Here is an 18,604-nt window from a genome sequence, read left to right on the forward strand (position 1 = left end):
TTAGAGTTTTATTATGTTTAGAACATTGATGTCCAAGAAAAATATCCTGATTTTCCAAAATGGGTAAACCCAGCTTTGCTATTACGTTCTTATGCTGGTTTAAAGCCAAAAAATCTTTTTCATATTCCCCCGATATTAATTTTGTTACAATAATATAAATTATTGAAAAGCAGCGTACTACATCGTAACTGGGATATTGTAAACCCCCTCTATTTTTGGCAGTAATGAAAGACGTTGGTATTTCATTACTTTCCTCAAAAACAAGATCATCTTTCTTAGAAACGAAAAACGTTTCACAGTACTGACATTTTATTTTTTTATTGCATGCAAATGAACAATAACCAGCTATGAACGTTATTATTGGCCACATATGTATGGATTCAATATCATCATCATTGGAAAGATTTCGCTTGCTCATAATTTATATGTGTTTCCAAGCTTGCAGCAATAGCATTGCTGAGATTTTCAGAATCTAAACGAGCCCTTTTCGTACTGGGAGCCTCTCTTCGAGGCGGGTCGTTCTGCACAGCCGATGATGATGGGCTATTGAGGACGTGAACAGGCACAGCACCTAAAGATTTTTTTATTTAAACTAAATACTTATATAACACTAAAAAAATACCAGGTGCAGGTCGAGGATATTTAAGGGGAGCCTTCAAAATCGTTCCTGTTTTTTCGTCATGCATGGTTGTGAACCGAAGAATGTCCTGCTCATGAAAATGCAGTTCACACACCTGTAAGTGTGTATTTAACTCACGATATGTTACACAAAAAAATTTGTTCTTACCTTTGAAGATGCAGTTGGGACAAAACTTTTACCATTTTCTCCTTGCCTTTTAATCGCTTGCACCCATCGGGCCTTCAGGTCTTTGTCTTTTGGAAAATTAAAGAGGCTAACTTTAGGGCCGCCAGGGTAATTTCCCCTACAGTTGGGCGCACAACACCGAAACGGCATGATATATGAAGATATAAATCACATATAAGTGAAGATGAACTTTATTAAATCACCGCTTGGGTTTAAAATCACCACGAGATCACCGTTTTGCTCATTTGCTTTGCCAGCTTGGCTTGGCTTGGCCAGCTTTACTCAATGTTCTGCGCACGCTGTTATGACTACTTGTGCTGACGTCACAGACTGCCTTCTTTTTCGCCATCTGGCCTTATTTCTCGGTGGTGTTGGATTAAATTACATAAACGTGATAACCGGATTAAATACGTCAATGGTGATTTGTATATCTTTCATGTATATTCTATAGTTTTACAGGGCATGCGACCATGTGCTCGTCTCTGATTGGTCGATTAGTTCCGTAATAATTTATAATTCGAGGTTTTTGCGAAGACGAGAAAGCAGTATGATTAGATTTAGAAATTGTGTTGTTGTAAATCAGCTGAAATTGAGAAACATTTGTTGAAATAGACTACAAGTTGTTTGAAGACTACATTCCAGTGCTGTTAACAATGATAAGAAAGCTGTTGGTGTTGTTTGTGATCGTAAATATAACCTCAAATATTCATTACGTGTCAAGTACATTAAAACAGGAGTCGGTCAAATCGGCAAAATTACCACCATGTAGGGCTTGCAAAGTATTTGTAGAATCCTTTAAAAAGGTGTGTATATAGGAAAATTAAAAATTTCAAATTATTTATAGAGTTTAGGGAATTGAAAGGACAAAGAAGGGCAAGTATGAAGGGGGTGATACAGCTTGGGAAGAAGAAAAACTGGGCTCTTATGCTACCAGTGAGATACGGTTAGTTGAAATTCAAGAAAATGTATGCTCAGATGTTGTTGAGGGTAAAGATCAGTGTTACTCTCTCCACGAACATTATGATTCAGAAATAGAAGACTGGTGGTTCCATAAACAATCAGAAGAACCAGATTTATACAAACATTTTTGTATTAACACCATCAAACATTGCTGCCCTGATCTACATTATGGTACAAATTGCACCCCTTGTGAAGGTTTTCCAGATAATGTTTGCAGTAATAATGGCAAATGTAAAGGAGCTGGTACCAGGAAAGGAAATGGAAAATGCACCTGTGATGTAGGTTATACAGGTGAAACATGTGGTTCTTGCTCAGAAACTTACTATGAAGCTTACAAAGATGATAATAAAATATTATGTGCAAAGTGTCATATTTCCTGTGATGGCCCTTGCACCAAAGCTAGTTCAGCTGGTAAGAAATATTTGTGTTTAAATTATGAACAACCTTAAATTTCTAATTTTAGGTTGTGTTAAATGCAAAGAAGGTTGGATAATGAATAAAGAAAATACTTGCTTAGATGTAAATGAGTGTGCAGGTTCCCAGTCTCCATGCAAAAAGAATCAGTTTTGTGTCAACAGTGAAGGCTCATTTAAATGTTTAGACTGTGATAGAGCTTGTGTTGGATGTACAGGAGATGGACCAGATATGTGTACTCAATGTGCAGCTGGCTATGTTCTAGTTGATAATATGTGCACAGGTAATAATTTTTGTATTAATTTAATTGTTTATAATTTTTCTGTATTGCAGATGCAGAACAAGAAAGTCGCAAACAACACGTTTTTCTGACCAGATATATGACATATTTAGGCCTTTGTGTTGCCACATGCATTATTTTAAATAAAAATACTACTCTAGCTGCTGTTATTGGGATTGCAGTTGCAATTTATATATCTGTTTCTGAGTACGTTCTCAATTCTCCACCTACTCCTAAAACTGATGGCTTAGCTGAACAAATACTACATTCACAATAGTCAACTTTGTAATGTAATTAATTTAATTTAAATTAATGTTATGTAAAATGTGATTTTTCGATGTTACCTAAACGTTACAAGGTTTTATTTTTACCAATAAATAGTCCGTACTAAATGTACGCCTTAATTTCAAAATCTGTATTTTTTTGCTATGCTGTGTCATTGTTTCATGAAGTTCAGGTTCCTTTGTATAGATACTGGGTGTGTATAACTGGTTGCATATTCAATGTACAATTATGAAAACAGTAAAAATAAGTTGTTTAAATAAAGATCATTCTTAAGACGTAAGAATTTGAATTTAAACAAATACAAAAAAATGTAACTAACATATTGAAAAATCATGCGGTATCTAAACTAAATTAACTCAAAAACGGCTAAATTCGGACAAAGAAATTTGAATTTTTAGTTTTGATATCAAAGGCATAAATATGTACGGTAAAATTTTCGTTCTGGTTAAATAATATTATTTGAATGAACAAGGGACTTATTTGGTAATGTTAAATAGGTATAAATACATATTCTAATTTAAAAATAAAATTTTAGATTTACCGAATTATTGCAAATGTAAAATAAATTACGATAATAAAAAATTAAGTAGTATTCAAGGTTCTTAACAGTACCTATCTACATATGACATTTAAATATCCTTAATTAAATTCCGCGGTTCTCCTAGCCATTTTAAGTGGATATTCAAATTTTGCACAAACACTGTGTAATTTCGTGACGTCTCTGACTATGAATGACAATTTAGAAAAATAGAATGTTTCAGAAATAGCAGAGTCATGTTGTACATTAGCATTTTCACCGCCCCCTTATTCGAAGTTTTCAGTAGGATCATTTGGCCTACGATTTACGGATTTACCACAACAAGCATTATTTAAAACCATGCGTGAATAATAGAAAAAACGGTTCATGACAGATCTCTTGAAAATAAGCCAGATATTGGAAAAGAGTCGATGATCGATCTGTGAAGCGTGTGCGTGGAAGGTTTTGAATTGTGGTGGAATGTACAATGTTAAATCGTGGAATGTAATGATTTGTAGGCAATTTGTGGAAATTTGGTTGTCATTTTGTTCGAACTGTTCGAATAAGACTTTTCCCCCCCAATAAGGCGAATCATGCGCATGAGGGAGGCAGTAGGGAGTTTGTTGTTAAACGTGAAGGTTCTTCGAATTCGTATGTGGATTGGTTGGTTGGAATCGTTGTTGGGTTTTCGCCACGGCCATTGTGTTCTTCAAGTGGTTCTTATCTCGAAAGAAAAGGAATTTGGTGGGATATTAAATTCATGGTAATATTTTTATGACAATAGAAGTATGTCGTCTCCAAGTGCAGGAAAACGACGTATGGACACAGATGTTATTAAACTGTATCCTTTCTTTGTGTGTGATCCAAATGTAAACAACAACATTATCCTTTGTATCAGCTGATTGAGAAATTGCACATTATGGGATTCCGTAATAGGGCCATTCAGTTTTTGGGTGCGTACTCCGTTTAGCGAATTCGTGAGCTATTTATATACATGAACAAGCACAAGATTCCTGACAATATGTTATTGTGATATTTTCTTCCTTAACTTGTCATAGAATCGAAAGCAAACATGAAGTCACGATACTTGGGGGGCTGAACGAATTTTGTGTCAAATTTTATGGGCCCAGGGGGAGTGAGTGATTTTTCACATAAATCAGCCACTTACTGTACCATTAAATTACAGCTCCTTATGAGGGAGGAGTGTGGAAAGTTCGTGTTCATTTGCCTGAACACTACCCTTTTAAATCACCTAGTATAGGATTTATGAATAGAGTGTACCATCCAAATATAGATGAAGTTTCAGGCACTGTCTGTTTAGATGTAATCAATCAAGCCTGGACAGCATTATATGGTAAAAGTATTGATTTTACTTTTGCATTTCTTTTTTTTCAATTTTTTAATTTTTAGATCTTTCAAATATTTTTGAATCATTTCTTCCACAATTGTTAACTTATCCGAATCCAATTGACCCCTTAAATGGGGATGCAGCAGCAATGTATTTACATAAACCAGAAGAGTACAAGAAGAAAGTCTCTGGTAATAGAACACACAAAAATATGTAGTTGTATTTTTTGGAATTTTTCAGAGTATGTACGTAAGTATGCAACTGAAGAGGCGTTAAGAGGTCAAGAGAACGTCAGTTCAGATAGTGAATCCACCATGTCAGATTTTTCAGAAAATGAAGCAGAGGATATGGAATTATAACGCTGGCTGTCTATACTTGTGAATTCGCTCAATCCTCTCTTGGCTATGAACAACAAATTCTTTTTTGTGTTATATGTGATGTGCATTAGGTTTGAGATATGTTGTTTTGCATTTTTTAGAGTTTATTATGTTGCACAGTTTTCGAATTGCTTAATTTTCAAAGAAATAAATTAATTTTCTCTTATTAAGCTTAAAATTAGTTGTAGTAACACTTAATATCTCATTAATTTGCCTTATTAAGTTTAATATTGTGATGATATGAGCGTAGCAACATATTTATTTTATAGATTAGTGAAAAGTAGGGGAAATTTCGATTTTGTACACATCACAAAAAGTTTTACTAATTTTATTACATCAACTAATCGACGAGTCATATTCAGAAAGACCAAATCAACTTTTTGTGATGTGTACTTTTTCTTTTTAGCAATTCTTTATAACAAATATTTTGTACAGTATAATATTTCCTCTACAAATTTAGTTAGTGCAATAGATATAAGTTGTTGTCACTTGTATTAACGTTTTTCAAGTTACACCATTGATATCATTATGGTCTCATTGTATATACATTAAATATTGTGTCTTATTTAAACTTAATATATTTTTAATAAGTGTAATTTCAACATCAGTACTTGCACATTGAAATAGTCAAATTTTGTTTTGATATTTTTGTTCTTGTATCAAAACAAGAGTAACATTGTCCATAAAACATGATCCACATCACGAAAATATTTGTAATTTTTGATTATTACTAAGATAATAAGTGTAGGTCATTTGGTAGCATTTAACAGTAATAAAGAACTAAATTTATTATGTCTGACTATTATTAACCCAACGGTTTTTATAAAATATTTTCCACATTTAAATATTTACAATGGTATCTATCTCAAAGACAAGTTTATTTAGAGATATTTGAGGTAAATAATGAACCAGGAAATTTATTGTTCACTGTTTTGGACGTATAATATAATCTATTTGGACGGGTTTCTGAGTGTTTGGTTGCGTTAAAGGCAACGAAAACGGACATATCGTCCCTCTCTCTCCCTCTCTCTTTAGTACATCGATTAAATGACATACAGATAATCTGAGCAACTCATCACTATCTGTCTCTGTTTTCTAAGGTTTGTTTCTTTGCTGTGTAGTGTAAGCAAATTGTGTGTTATGCGAAATTTTCTATTTATCTGCGCTAAATATTAATGAAAATTAATTTGATATGTCGCTTATAACTTGAAGATAAAGAAAACGGAAGAATTTTTATCGATTACATCCGTAAGTTGGTATTTTAACCACATAACCTAATTTTTATAATAATTTTTTTGTTTTGTTGGTTCATAATTTATCGTAATTTGTTGAATTACACCATTAACAATCTAATTTTTTATCACATCTCGTATCGATTCACAATAAATAATTCAAACAATCGATTTCTCGGGAAAACGTATATTAACAAACATCCTATTTTCATTCCTAGAATGTACACTGTTTGCAATGCTGGAACATTGAAAAACCACCAGTAAATCAACAAAATGAATGAAATGGGATCGTCGAGCCTTCTGCATTTAGGTGACATTGTGTCCTTATATGCAGAAGGTACAGTTAGTGGATTCCTCAGCACTTTGGGGTAAGCAAATGACATTATTTCATGACCAAATAAAGATTGTTTTTCTTTTAGGTTAGTAGATGATCGGTCAGTGGTCTGTCCTGAAGCAGGAGATCTATCCAATCCACCTAAGAAGTTCAGAGGTTATACATTACACACCTGGACTTTGTCAATAATAAAAAAAAAACACATTTTAATTTCAGATTGTCTTTTCAAAATATGTCCCATGAACAGATATTCTGCTCAAAAACAGTTTTGGAAAGCAGCAAAACAGAGTATGGGCTCAAACACAGATACCAACCTGTTGAAGAGATTGCACGTAAGTACATATCTTTAATAATTTTTTTTGTGCAACATTAAATTCATAAGCAGCTAAATTTTTTACATCTGCATATACAAGCTTATTTCTTTTTTCAAGGCTTCTTTTGTACCAAACTTAACTAAAATTTAAAATTTACTGAAGCTAATTGTTTTTTATCCCTTAAATTTAATTTTTACCTAAACATTTAAGACATCCAAATAACTATAAATATCGTCTGTAGGATGTTCATAAATATTTTGTGATATTTTTAGTGAAATAATAAAGAAATCTGGGTATACAAGTTTTCTATTATAAATTCATTTTTATTTATATTAAAAATAAATAATGCTTCTAATGAAGGTTAGCAATAGGCACCTGACGCCAGTTTATGCGCTGTTATAATACATTTCAAATAATAAAAAATATACAAAGAAAATTACGAATTTTTTTTCTTAAACAATGGTATTTTGAATATTGTCGTTGTATAAAAACATACGTGAGGGTCAATTTTTATGGCAACAAACTTGATTAGGTAGTATCGCTTATTCAATGAAAGAAATCCAATTATAATTGTTTTGCTTTAAAACCTGCGTAATAGTTGTATTTTTACCCGAGAACAAAAAAAAGAAATAAATGTTTGATGCGTGAATTGTAAACTTACAGCACGCGGCCGAAATCGAGAAAAAGCAAAATGAGACGGAGAATAAAAAACTTTTGGGAAGCAACGTTCAATATGGAAGCGTGGTACAACTTCTTCATTTGAAGTCAAACAAGTACTTAACCGTAAACAAAAGATTGCCTGCTCTTCTTGAAAAAAACGCAATGCGAGTGTACTTAGACGGTAACGGTAACGAGGGTTCGTGGTTTTACATTTTACCATTTTACAAATTGCGGGCGACCGGTGATAACATCGTTCTCGGAGACAAGGTCATCTTGAATCCGGTGAACGCCGGCCAGCAAGTACTACACGTGGCCGCCAACCACGAACTACCGGACAATCCCGGGTGCAAAGAGGTGAACGTCGTCAACGGGAGCACCTCTTGGAAGGTGACGCTTTTCATGGAGCACCGCGAAAATTCCGACGAAATTCTGAAAGGCGGCGACGTGGTCCGTTTGTTTCACGCGGAACAGGAGAAGTTTTTGACTATGGACGAGTACAAAAAGACGCATCATGTGTTCCTGCGAACCACAGGACGTACCAGTGCTACCGCCGCGACCAGCAGCAAGGCTCTCTGGGAGGTGGAGGTGGTCCAGCACGACCCGTGCCGCGGCGGCGCCGGTCACTGGGATTCGCTTTTTCGCTTCAAGCATCTCGCTACTGGACAGTACTTAGCCGCTGACGTAGACAACGACCAAGCGACGGATCAGATGAGGAGCAAACTTAGGGCAGATTCGGCGGATTCTGCCGTCTATCACTTGGTCCCGGTCGCTTACCCCAACGAAATCGCTTCTTTGTTCGAGTTAGACCCAACGAGTCTGACTAGAGGAGATTCGCTCGTTCCGCAGTCCAGCTACGTCAGATTACATCACTTGTTCACCAACAGTTGGGTCCATTCCACGTCCATACCTATCGACAAGGACGAAGAAAAACCTGTGATGTCCAAAGTTGGATGTGCCGTCATGAAAGAAGACAAAGAAGCTTTCGCTTTAATTTCCGTTTCGCCAGTAGAAGTACGCGACTTAGATTTCGCAAATGACGCATGTAAATTACTCTCAGCGCTATCTGTCAAACTGGAAAGAGGGACCATTTCACATAACGAAAGACGAGCGTTGACCACGCTTTTGCAGGATATCGTGTATTTTGTAGCCGAACTGGAAAACGAACAAAACAAAACCGAAGCTCTAGAATTAGTCGTCACCAACCCCAATAGAGATAGACCAAAATTATTAAGGGAACAAGCGATTCTTAAGCAACTTTTTAAAATTCTGCAGGTGCGTCCCGACGCCTCCAGTTACGCGAAAAATATCATTTCTCGTTTCTAGGGACCGTTTTTGGACACGAACGGTGAGGGACCGTTCTTGAAAATAGAAGAACTGAACGATCCCAGACACGCAGCTTACAAATACATCTTCAGATTGTGTTACAGGATATTGCGATTGAGCCAACAGGATTACAGGAAAAATCAGGTAGGGCGTGCGTTTTTAATTTTTAAGAGTGTTCTGTACGCAGACAGGCACGTCCAAAAATTACGAAGATAAAATAATAATTTCTGAAGGACAAAAAAATAATTTCATAATTTGTACCATCTATTTTTCCTTTAAGTAAATAAATTAGTTGATTGCTCTTAAAATAATTCAGTACAGGGAGGAGAAGCGACAGTTTTCTCTGTTACTTAATCTGCATTTGAGAGAGTACTACAGATTTCTTTCAGCTGGAGTAAGTGGGGGTCTAAAGAATCAAAGTTTCTGTTTGTAGGAGTACATCGCGAAACATTTCGGGTTTATGCAGAAACAAATCGGGTACGACATCTTGGCCGAGGATACTATAACGGCCCTGTTGCACAACAACCGCAAGCTGTTAGAAAAGCACATAACTCCGGCTGAAATCGAGACTTTCGTGGGTTTGGTGAGGAAAAACATGAGCAACTGGGAGTCTCGCTTTCTAGACTACCTCTCAGATTTGTGCATATCGAATAAAAAGGCGATTCCGGTGACTCAAGAGCTGATCTGTAAGAGTGTGTTAAGTCAAAAAAATTCCGACATTTTGATAGAAACGCGCATGATGAAGACCCAAGTGGAAGTGCAGGAAGTTAGCGAAGAGCACAATTTGGAGAGCGACGATTCGGAATTGGAACAGTTGATTACCGTCGTGGAAGAGTGTCAGATAATTCTGTTGTGGAACAATCGTCAGAAGTCGATGTCGCTGGGCGAATTGTGCAAGAACGCGAAGTTGGGCAGCAGAGATGACCAAGCAATATTAGATTATTATAGACATCAGTTAGATTTATTTTCAAACATGTGCTTGAACAGGCAGTATTTAGCGTTGAACAATCTCTCACCGCACTTAGATATCGAGTTAATACTCAAATGTATGGCCGACGAGTCGGTCAATTTTGATCTTCGAGCGTCGTTTTGTCGTCTCATGTTGCATCTACACGTCGACAGAGATCCGCAAGAACCGGTGACGCCCGTGAAGTACGCACGCTTGTGGTCAGAAATACCATCAAAGATGTCCATCAACGAGTAAGGCGACGGAGTGTGCGGTATTTTCTTTCTCTAACGTTGCTGTTATAGCTACGATAGCAATAAAACGCCCGATCCTAACAAAGAAGCGGTCCGTGCGAGATTTTGCTCGACCATTGCGTTCGTCGAAGACTACCTCTGTAACGTCGTCGCAAAAATGTGGTCGTTTGCCGATCAAGAGCAAAACAAGTTGACGTTTGAGGTTCGTGAGAGCTTGATTTGGTGTGGTTTGGATTGATTTTTCAATTTTAGGTTGTGAAACTAGCTAGAGAATTAATCTATTTTGGCTTTTATAGTTTCTCTGATTTGCTTAGATTAACAAAAACATTGCTAAGTATTTTGGATTGTGTTTCTGAAAATGATTTTGCTGATGGTCGACTACCTACAGGAGATATAGATTGTAAGTTTTACAACATCTCATTTTATCAATCAGTCACCGCTATTTTTTTACGCAGCTGGAGACTCTCTACTGGATGAAAGAGGTACAAATTTGTGTGTGTGTGCGTGTGCGTGTTTTGCTTTAATAACGCCATTAACAGAATGTTTCACTACTCATAAGAATGAGCTGTAACAGTGAAATTTGTTATTCAATGAGTGCGTATACACGTGTTCCTACCCTTATATGCTTATCGCTCATTGTTCCTTCTTGTAGACATTATGTGTACACGTACTCGACAGCATTTGTTTTCTTTTTGTTTTGTCGATATTTTACGTTTGTTGTGGTTCTTTTTTAAACAGCTGAGGGGGGCGTATTGAGAACAATCGGAGATATGGGAGCTGTGATGACGTCATTAGCCTTGGGGCCAGTGGGTCGTTCAGTAGTTAGCACTAATGCAGGCCAACACGGGAAAGGTTCTCAATACATGAAGGAATATCCGCTTGTTATGGACACAAAACTGAAAATCATAGAAATTTTGCAAGTAATTTCGCCTCGAATGGTCTTTTCTAAAAAAAAATGTGACACGATTTGTTTGTAGTTTATTCTTGATGTCCGTTTAGATTATCGCATAAGCTGCCTTCTTAGTATTTTCAAGCAAGAATTTGACGAATCCGAAAAGAATAATAGCGGTGGGGATTCGTTAAATTTGGGTCAAAAAAATATCGATCTGGAATTGATCGGGAGTCAAGCGGAAGGGATTTTCGGTAGCAGTGAAGAATGTGCAGTGTTAGATCTAGACGGACACGGTGGTCGAACGTTCTTGAGGGTTTTGCTGCATCTCACAATGCACGACTACCCGCCTTTGGTGTCGGGGGCGTTGCATCTACTTTTCAGACACTTTAGTCAAAGACAAGAAGTTTTACAAGCTTTCAGACAGGTATTCGTACATTTTGGGAGTGTTACAATTGACATTTTAATCTTCAGGTACAATTATTAGTATCTGATAGCGACGTAGAATCATATAAGCAAATAAAGGCTGACTTAGACGTTTTAAGACAATCAGTTGAAAAGTCTGAATTGTGGGTGTACAAGTCTAAATGTGTAGAAGAACATAGTACGAGCAGCAGTAAAAAAAATAAAGAAGAGGAAGAAGATGTATCTTCGACGAAAACTACAACTCTTAGTGTTTTAGAGAAGAAAGGATCTGCGATAAACTTGGACGTTGGGCCTCCTCTGCACCCGGAACAAGCCGATGAATATAAAAAAATTCAACAAATTTTGATCAGGATGAATAAATTGTGCACGCAGGGATCCCCAAGTGGAATGATCAAGCCGAGAAAACACGAACAGCGATTGTTGAGAAACGTTGGGGTTCACACGGTTGTTCTGGATCTGCTTCAGGTACCTTACGACGAAAAAGAAGACATCAGAATGAACGAATTGATGAGACTCGCTCACGAATTTCTCCAAAACTTTTGTTTAGGCAATCAACAGAATCAAGTTCTGCTGTTCAAGCACTTGGATTTGTTTTTAAATCCAGGGGTAAGTAATTCCAGTTGAAATAGTGAGTTTTGTGAGTTTTTGCGGTTTGTCTAGATTAGGGAAGCTCAAACTGTTTGTGCAATCTTTCAAGACAATTCAACGTTGTGCAATGAAGTTAACGAAAAAGTCATACAACATTTTGTGCATTGCATCGAGAGTCACGGACGGCACGTGCAATATTTGAAATTTCTGCAAACCATAGTCAAGGCTGAGAATCAGTTTATCAGGAAAAGCCAAGACATGGTCATGCAAGAAGTATGTTGGTGTATTGTTTCGGTGTTTTATTTATTATTATTAATTGATGATTTCAGTTGATCAATGCCGGTGAAGACGTTTTAGTTTTCTATAATGATAAGGCGTCGTTTAATCATTTTATTGAAATGATGCGTTCGGAGAGACATTGCATGGACGAGGGTAGTCCGTTGAAGTATCACGTGGAGTTGGTGAAACTGCTGGCGTGTTGTACTATGGGTAAAAATGTATATACTGAAATTAAGTGTCATAGTTTACTGCCATTGGATGATATTGTTGCGATGGTAACTCATACTGATTGTATCCCAGAAGTTAAGGAAGCCTACGTAGGATTTTTGAATCACTGTTATATTGACACGGAAGTAGAAATGAAAGAAATTTATACGTCGAACCACATGTGGACTCTATTCGAAAAATCATTTCTTGTGGATATGGCCGATATAGCAACCGCCCCCACAGATAGAAAACACCCTGACAAAGCGTTGGAAAATTACGTCACAAACTGTGTCATGAACATTATTTCAACTTTCTTTAGTAGCCCATTTTCAGACCAAAGCACCACAGTACAGGTACAGGCTTGTCAAAATCTATGAATCTAGGGTGCATGTGCTTTTATTTGGGTATTTCATCTTGTGCTTATTCAGTACACATTTTTTTATGTTTGTATTGATAGTTTTTATTGGATGTTGTGCACTTAGAGTAGTTATTTTAATTTATTTATTTATTTATTTTGAAAAACTATCAATATAACAACTGGCGTTTTCTATGGTGCCTTTTAATGGGGATTCTATTAGAAACATCTGCATGAAGCAAGGGTTTTCTGGAGCGATTCTACAATGGACGATTATGATCCGTTCTCTGTTAACGTTCCGCTCAAACAATCGCCATTTTCTTCTAATGTAAGTATCAGTTGCTTTCTCGATCACCTAATAATCAATCGTTAATTCCACCTCTGACTCAGAGATTGATTATTAATTGATTCCGCTTTTTGTGCCCATCGAACTGGTTTAACGAATTATCGATCGTGGCTTCTAACAGGGTGTCATGCATGTTTGTGCTTAATTTTTAGAAGTGACTTAAAAGAGGATCTAAGCGTCTTGACATTTTTGCTACGTCTTTTGCCCCAGCAACACAAGTAAAAAAAATTGTATTATCACGATATTTTGCAGACAAGACAACCAATTTTTGTGCAATTGTTACAATCAGCATTCAGAGTGTCTCAGTGTCCTTGGTTAGCGGCTTCTCAACGTTTCAACGTTGAAAATTGTATCCGCACGTTGTCCGAAGTGGGTCAGTTCAACAAACAAAATGTACGCTTCTTCAATATTAAAATAACTGTTTTTCAGCAAAAAACAGAGGAATTGCCATACCGCTCGACCTGGAAAGCCAAGTAGCCGCGATGTTTAATAAGGCAACAATTCTGACGAGACAGACCAGTAAGTGGTTGCAAGCGTCGAAGACTCCAAAAATGGAAAGGTCCCAGTCTCAGGTATGTTCTGCTGCAACTAGTGAAACAAAATGACAGAGTCGTGATTTCGCAGTTGATGCGTTTGGATAGAAGCATTATTGAAGGGTTGCAAGATATAGTGTCACTGCTCGAGGACCAATTGAAACCTCTCGTACAATCAGAGTTGAGTCTTTTAGTTGATGTGTTATATCGACCCGAATTATTGTTTCCACCAGGAACAGAATCTCGTAAAAAATGTGAAAGTGGGGGATTTATCAGACGGTAAATTAACTCGATCGGCTCACGCACAAATCTGCAACTCGTCTCATTTTTCAGACTTATTAAACATACCGAAACGTTACTGGAAGAAAAGGAAGAGAAGTTGTGCGTGAAAGTTCTAAAGACGTTACGCGAGATGATGGCGATCGACCCCGAATACGGAGAGAAGGTTAAATTTTGTTAATTGTATTTATTGGTAGTTACATTTATTTATTTATCTATCTTTAACATGCTGCTCAGAATGATAAAAGTGAAAAATCTGAAAATGATATGGTATGGTTATGTTTGTTTCTTTGTGCTTATCGAGAGCCAAAATTCCCTTTCCACTATGTGCAATCTTACACAGTTTATTGTTTAATGTTGCAAATCACGCTTAATATTTCTTTCTAAAATTACATAATTTATAGGGTGACGTTTTAAGGAATAGCTTGCTGGCAAGATACTTCGGCAAAGCTTTTGTCCAAAAACATGACACAATAGAGTTGCGTACTTACCAGTTGTCGTCGGTCATGCACGGTCCAGGAGGTAATGTTGTCTTCGTTTAATCTATCTCAACTAATTTCTTTACAAATTAGCGAAAGTGTTGAGTCGTGCCGGTCGAACTTTGCACGAGGTTCAAACTCATCTGGATAGGGAAGGAGCATCGGATTTGGTTGTCGAATTGGTGATAAATTCAGTGAACTCTCCGTCTATATTCGGAGAGGCGGTGGAGTTAGGAATTGCTCTCTTGGAAGGTGGAAATCCCATCATACAGAAAAGTATGTTCAACAAGTTGTTAGGAGGGGACTTGAGTCAGGCTTTCTTCAGGGTATGTCGTCGTCATCCGGTGTTGGTCTGGTGTTCTTACGTTACTGTTTTTTTAATAGGTATTTTACGATAAAATGAAGGGTTCGCAACAGGAAATAAAGTCGACTGTGAGCGTCAACACTTCGGACATTGCAGCGAAAGCGCACGAAGATAAGCAAGACGGGAAGGATTTAGATAAAACGTCGAAGAAACAGGGAGGTAAATCGAATGGGATCCTTATAAGCGACGAACTGAGGGAGGAGTTGAGCAGAGCTGCGGAATCAACTTCACAAGCGTACGCACAAATTCGTAATATGGCGGTTGGCGAAGACGGAACGGTGACATCCGGGACGGCGTCAGCGTTCGAAGATTTGTTAGCTGAGAAGCTGGAGAAACACAGAGATCGAGACGATCAAAGCAGTTTATCCAATAAAGTACTTATAATGCAGCCGATTTTGCGATTTTTGCAACTTCTCTGCGAAAATCACAATCCTGCGTTGCAGAATCTATTACGTAATCAAAATAATAAAACTAATTATAATCTAGTGTCGGAAACTTTGATGTTTCTGGATTGTATTTGTGGCTCAACCACTGGCGGTTTAGGACTGTTAGGACTATACATAAACGAAAACAACGTCTCTCTAATTAATCAAACGCTAGAAACGCTCACCGAATACTGCCAAGGACCTTGTCACGAAAACCAGAATTGCATAGCGACGCACGAGTCGAACGGATTAGACATCATAACTGCTCTAATTCTGAACGACATCAACCCGCTCGGCAAGTCTCGCATGGATTTGGTGTTGGAACTGAAGAACAACGCGTCTAAACTGTTGCTCGCCATAATGGAGAGTCGCGGCGACAGCGAGAACGCCGAGCGAATCTTGTACAATATGAACCCGAAGCAGCTGGTGGACGTGGCTTGTCGCGCATTCCACCAAGAAACCGCCGAGGACGACGAGGAAGTCGACGACGGCAGCGTGGAGGACGCCGTTTCGCCCAAGGAAGTGGGCCACAACATCTACATCCTCTGTCACCAGCTGGCCCAGCACAACAAAGAACTGGCGGCGCTGCTCAAACCGGTGGATTTTGGAAGCGATCCGAAAATCCAGAAGGCGCTGGTCTACTACGCCACTCACACCGCTCAAATCGAAATCGTGAGACACGATCGAACGCTGGAACAAATCGTCTTTCCCATTCCCGAGATCTGCGAATACATCACGACTGACACGAAAATCAGAGTGTTGAATACGGCCGAAAGGGACGATCAGGGGACGAAAGTCGTTGATTTTTTCGAACGGACGGATTCGATGTTTAACGAGATGAAGTGGCAAAAGAAGCTGAGAGGTAATCGAACGGAGATTTTCTTGCAGACGACTCAAATTCGAATTTCAGCGCAACCGGTGTTGTTTTGGGTTAGCAGTTACATGTCATTGTGGAGCAATATTCTCTTTAATTGTGCTGTACTTATTAATTTAATTGTGGCCTTCTTCTATCCCTTCGAAGACACGTTACCTAGTAAGTACACCGGATTCGGAGTCGACGGTCGTGGTACAGTTTTAGATTTTTCTTGCAGAAATCAGTTCCAGCATTTCGGTATTGATTTGGGTTGCGATGTTGGCATCGACCGCTATCGTTGTCACCTTACCTAGGGAGACAGGCATAAGAACTCTAGTAGCATCCACTATTCTGAGACTGATATTCTCTCTAGGCCCAGAACCGACATTGTGGCTTCTGGGCACCGTTACAATTTTACTCAAAGGAATACATCTAGTCAGTATAATGGGCAATCACGGTACACTTACCAAAACTTATCAACAAATACTCACTGATGCAGAACTCGTATATCATTTGGCTTATCTCGTATTTTGCATGTTGGGTTTATTAATGCACCCCTTCTTTTATTCAGTTTTGGTAAATATAACGCCAGTGCTCGTACCCCCCATCACTTTTATCTTCATTTTTAGTTATTCGATGTAGTTTACAGAGAAGAGACACTTTTAAATGTTATCAGGTCAGTAACACGGAATGGACGCTCGATTATTTTAACAGCAGTACTAGCTTTAATCCTCGTATATATGTTTTCTATCATCGGTTACATGTTCTTCAAGGATGATTTTATCGTTAGTGTTAAAAAGAAAAACGGTGGGTTTTTCATTATTATCCGCCGTTCATTTTGACAGTTAGTTTACAGATGAACCGATTTGCGAGACTATTTCGGACAGCACTGGCAATAAGTATACTCATGGCGACGCCCAATACTGTAAGTTAGTAGACCCCGGTGAAGAAAAGAAAGAGAGAGCGTGCGATTCATTAATTATGTGCATTGTCACTACTCTGAATCAAGGATTACGAAATGGTGGTGGTATTGGTGACATCTTGAGGGCTCCAAGCAGTGAAGTAAGAAAGTTAGCGTTAAAGAAACGACACAATAATTAAAATATTTTCGTTTAGGAAGCTCTTTTCGTTGCGAGGGTCGTTTACGACTTGCTGTTCTTCTTTGTTGTGATCATTATAGTACTTAATTTGATTTTCGGTGTTATAATCGATACGTTTGCCGACCTGAGATCGGAGAAGCAACAGAAAGAATTAATTTTGAAAAACACTTGCTTCATTTGCGGTAAGTTTTATCGTCGCGCTGTGTAAACACATTTTTCACGTGGGTTGTGTCGCAGGTTTGAATCGTTCCGCGTTTGATAATAAAACCGTAAGCTTTGAAGAGCACATAAAATGCGAGCACAACATGTGGCATTATTTGTACTTTATCGTCTTGACTAAAGTGAAAGATCCGACCGAATTCACGGGACCGGAGAGCTACGTTTACGCCATGGTAAAAGCGTCGAATCTGGATTGGTTTCCGAGGTTGCGCGCCATGTCTTTAGCAGCGGTCGAAGGAGAAGGTGAACAGATCGAACTGAGAAGTCTACAAGCTCAACTAGAAAACACACAAGTACTCGTCACTAATTTGTCACAACAGCTTATGGAGTTGAAAGATCAAATGGCGGAACAACGCAAGCAGAAGCAAAGAATTGGCTTGCTCAATTCGGCTTCGGCTTATTTGCAAACGCCAAATCTTCTGTGAGGAATGTATTGTTGATAACTTGTCCTAGTCTTGAGCATGAAGCTCAATTTGTTGTGAATTGACATAATGCAAGATGTCTGCATTTATCTAAATAGTCTAATAATAGCTCAGTAACGCTCAAATTCTTATTAAATATATAGTGCAATTTTGCAAATCTGTCAACTCGTGTAAACGCATAACCTGTTACTAAAAATTTTGTAGCTACAAGATTGTTTCAACTTTACATGTTCTGTGTTGTGGTTTTAGGGTTGTATTAAGTACTGTTTTTTCAAAAAATGTTTATTGTTGTTGTACTTTTAGACTTGTGTACAAATTTTATCGAAATATAGTTCTATAATACGTTAAAGAGCCTTGCTGAAATTACTTCGCCCTTATTTCAATCTCTGGATTATTTTGCGAAGTCACAGTTTGCGGCATCAAATACGAACCATTGTAAATTGTAAATTAACGTAACGGCGGAACCAAACCATACTACACGAACTCTTGTATTCTGATTATATTATGAGTTACATTAAACGAAAAGATGAATAAATGTTTTAACGAAATTTTGTGTTTTTTTTTTCTTCACAACAAAATTTCCACGGTATGGAAAATGATTTCTATTACTTCCAATTTTTTTTTTAGAAACAAAGATTGTTATTCAAAGCTATTCTCGATACGTACAGTACAGATGTACGTAGATATGAAATTCAATAAGATACAAAAAAGTATGAAGAATACAATTGTGTTGTAAGAACAAAAAAATAAAAACCTGGACCAGAAAGATTTAAAAAATAATTTAGTATTTA

General features: G+C 37.5%; 3 protein-coding genes across 10 annotated transcripts; all 3 read left to right on the forward strand.

Annotated features, from left to right (window-relative positions):
• Nucleotides 1-1,150: 1,150 nt before the first annotated feature.
• Nucleotides 1,151-2,871, forward strand: Creld (Cysteine rich with EGF like domains). Its single transcript, XM_069060958.1, has 4 exons — nucleotides 1,151-1,608; nucleotides 1,657-2,176; nucleotides 2,229-2,462; nucleotides 2,513-2,871. The coding sequence occupies exons 1-4, from the start codon at nucleotides 1,459-1,461 to the stop codon at nucleotides 2,734-2,736; spliced, it is 1,128 nt and encodes a 375-aa protein (XP_068917059.1). The 5' UTR covers nucleotides 1,151-1,458; the 3' UTR covers nucleotides 2,737-2,871.
• A 992-nt stretch (nucleotides 2,872-3,863) lies between these two features.
• UbcE2H (ubiquitin conjugating enzyme E2H) lies at nucleotides 3,864-5,778 on the forward strand. Its single transcript, XM_069060959.1, has 5 exons — nucleotides 3,864-4,102; nucleotides 4,320-4,396; nucleotides 4,448-4,615; nucleotides 4,672-4,800; nucleotides 4,850-5,778. The coding sequence occupies exons 1-5, from the start codon at nucleotides 4,050-4,052 to the stop codon at nucleotides 4,966-4,968; spliced, it is 546 nt and encodes a 181-aa protein (XP_068917060.1). The 5' UTR covers nucleotides 3,864-4,049; the 3' UTR covers nucleotides 4,969-5,778.
• Nucleotides 5,779-6,061: 283 nt separating this feature from the next.
• Nucleotides 6,062-18,361, forward strand: Itpr (Inositol 1,4,5,-trisphosphate receptor). 8 transcript variants are annotated; one of them, XM_069059924.1, is made up of 30 exons: nucleotides 6,062-6,234; nucleotides 6,437-6,586; nucleotides 6,638-6,708; nucleotides 6,769-6,884; nucleotides 7,530-8,798; nucleotides 8,850-8,993; nucleotides 9,283-10,049; nucleotides 10,101-10,251; nucleotides 10,302-10,449; nucleotides 10,505-10,531; nucleotides 10,788-10,969; nucleotides 11,027-11,365; nucleotides 11,413-11,970; nucleotides 12,025-12,225; nucleotides 12,282-12,791; nucleotides 13,017-13,121; nucleotides 13,392-13,512; nucleotides 13,569-13,711; nucleotides 13,764-13,951; nucleotides 14,006-14,117; nucleotides 14,189-14,221; nucleotides 14,356-14,473; nucleotides 14,524-14,756; nucleotides 14,815-16,081; nucleotides 16,130-16,252; nucleotides 16,311-16,648; nucleotides 16,702-16,879; nucleotides 16,929-17,134; nucleotides 17,189-17,354; nucleotides 17,410-18,361. In XM_069059924.1, the coding sequence occupies exons 2-30, from the start codon at nucleotides 6,492-6,494 to the stop codon at nucleotides 17,814-17,816; spliced, it is 8,316 nt and encodes a 2,771-aa protein (XP_068916025.1). In that variant the 5' UTR covers nucleotides 6,062-6,234; nucleotides 6,437-6,491; the 3' UTR covers nucleotides 17,817-18,361. The 8 variants fall into 8 exon arrangements, with proteins under 8 accessions (XP_068916025.1, XP_068916030.1, XP_068916026.1 ...); XM_069059929.1 differs by lacking the exon at nucleotides 13,017-13,121; XM_069059925.1 differs by lacking the exon at nucleotides 10,505-10,531.
• The last annotated feature ends 243 nt before the right edge of the window (nucleotides 18,362-18,604 follow it).

This window comes from Tenebrio molitor, chromosome X, assembly GCF_963966145.1.
Source record: "Tenebrio molitor chromosome X, icTenMoli1.1, whole genome shotgun sequence".
Lineage (NCBI taxonomy): Eukaryota > Metazoa > Arthropoda > Insecta > Coleoptera > Tenebrionidae > Tenebrio > Tenebrio molitor.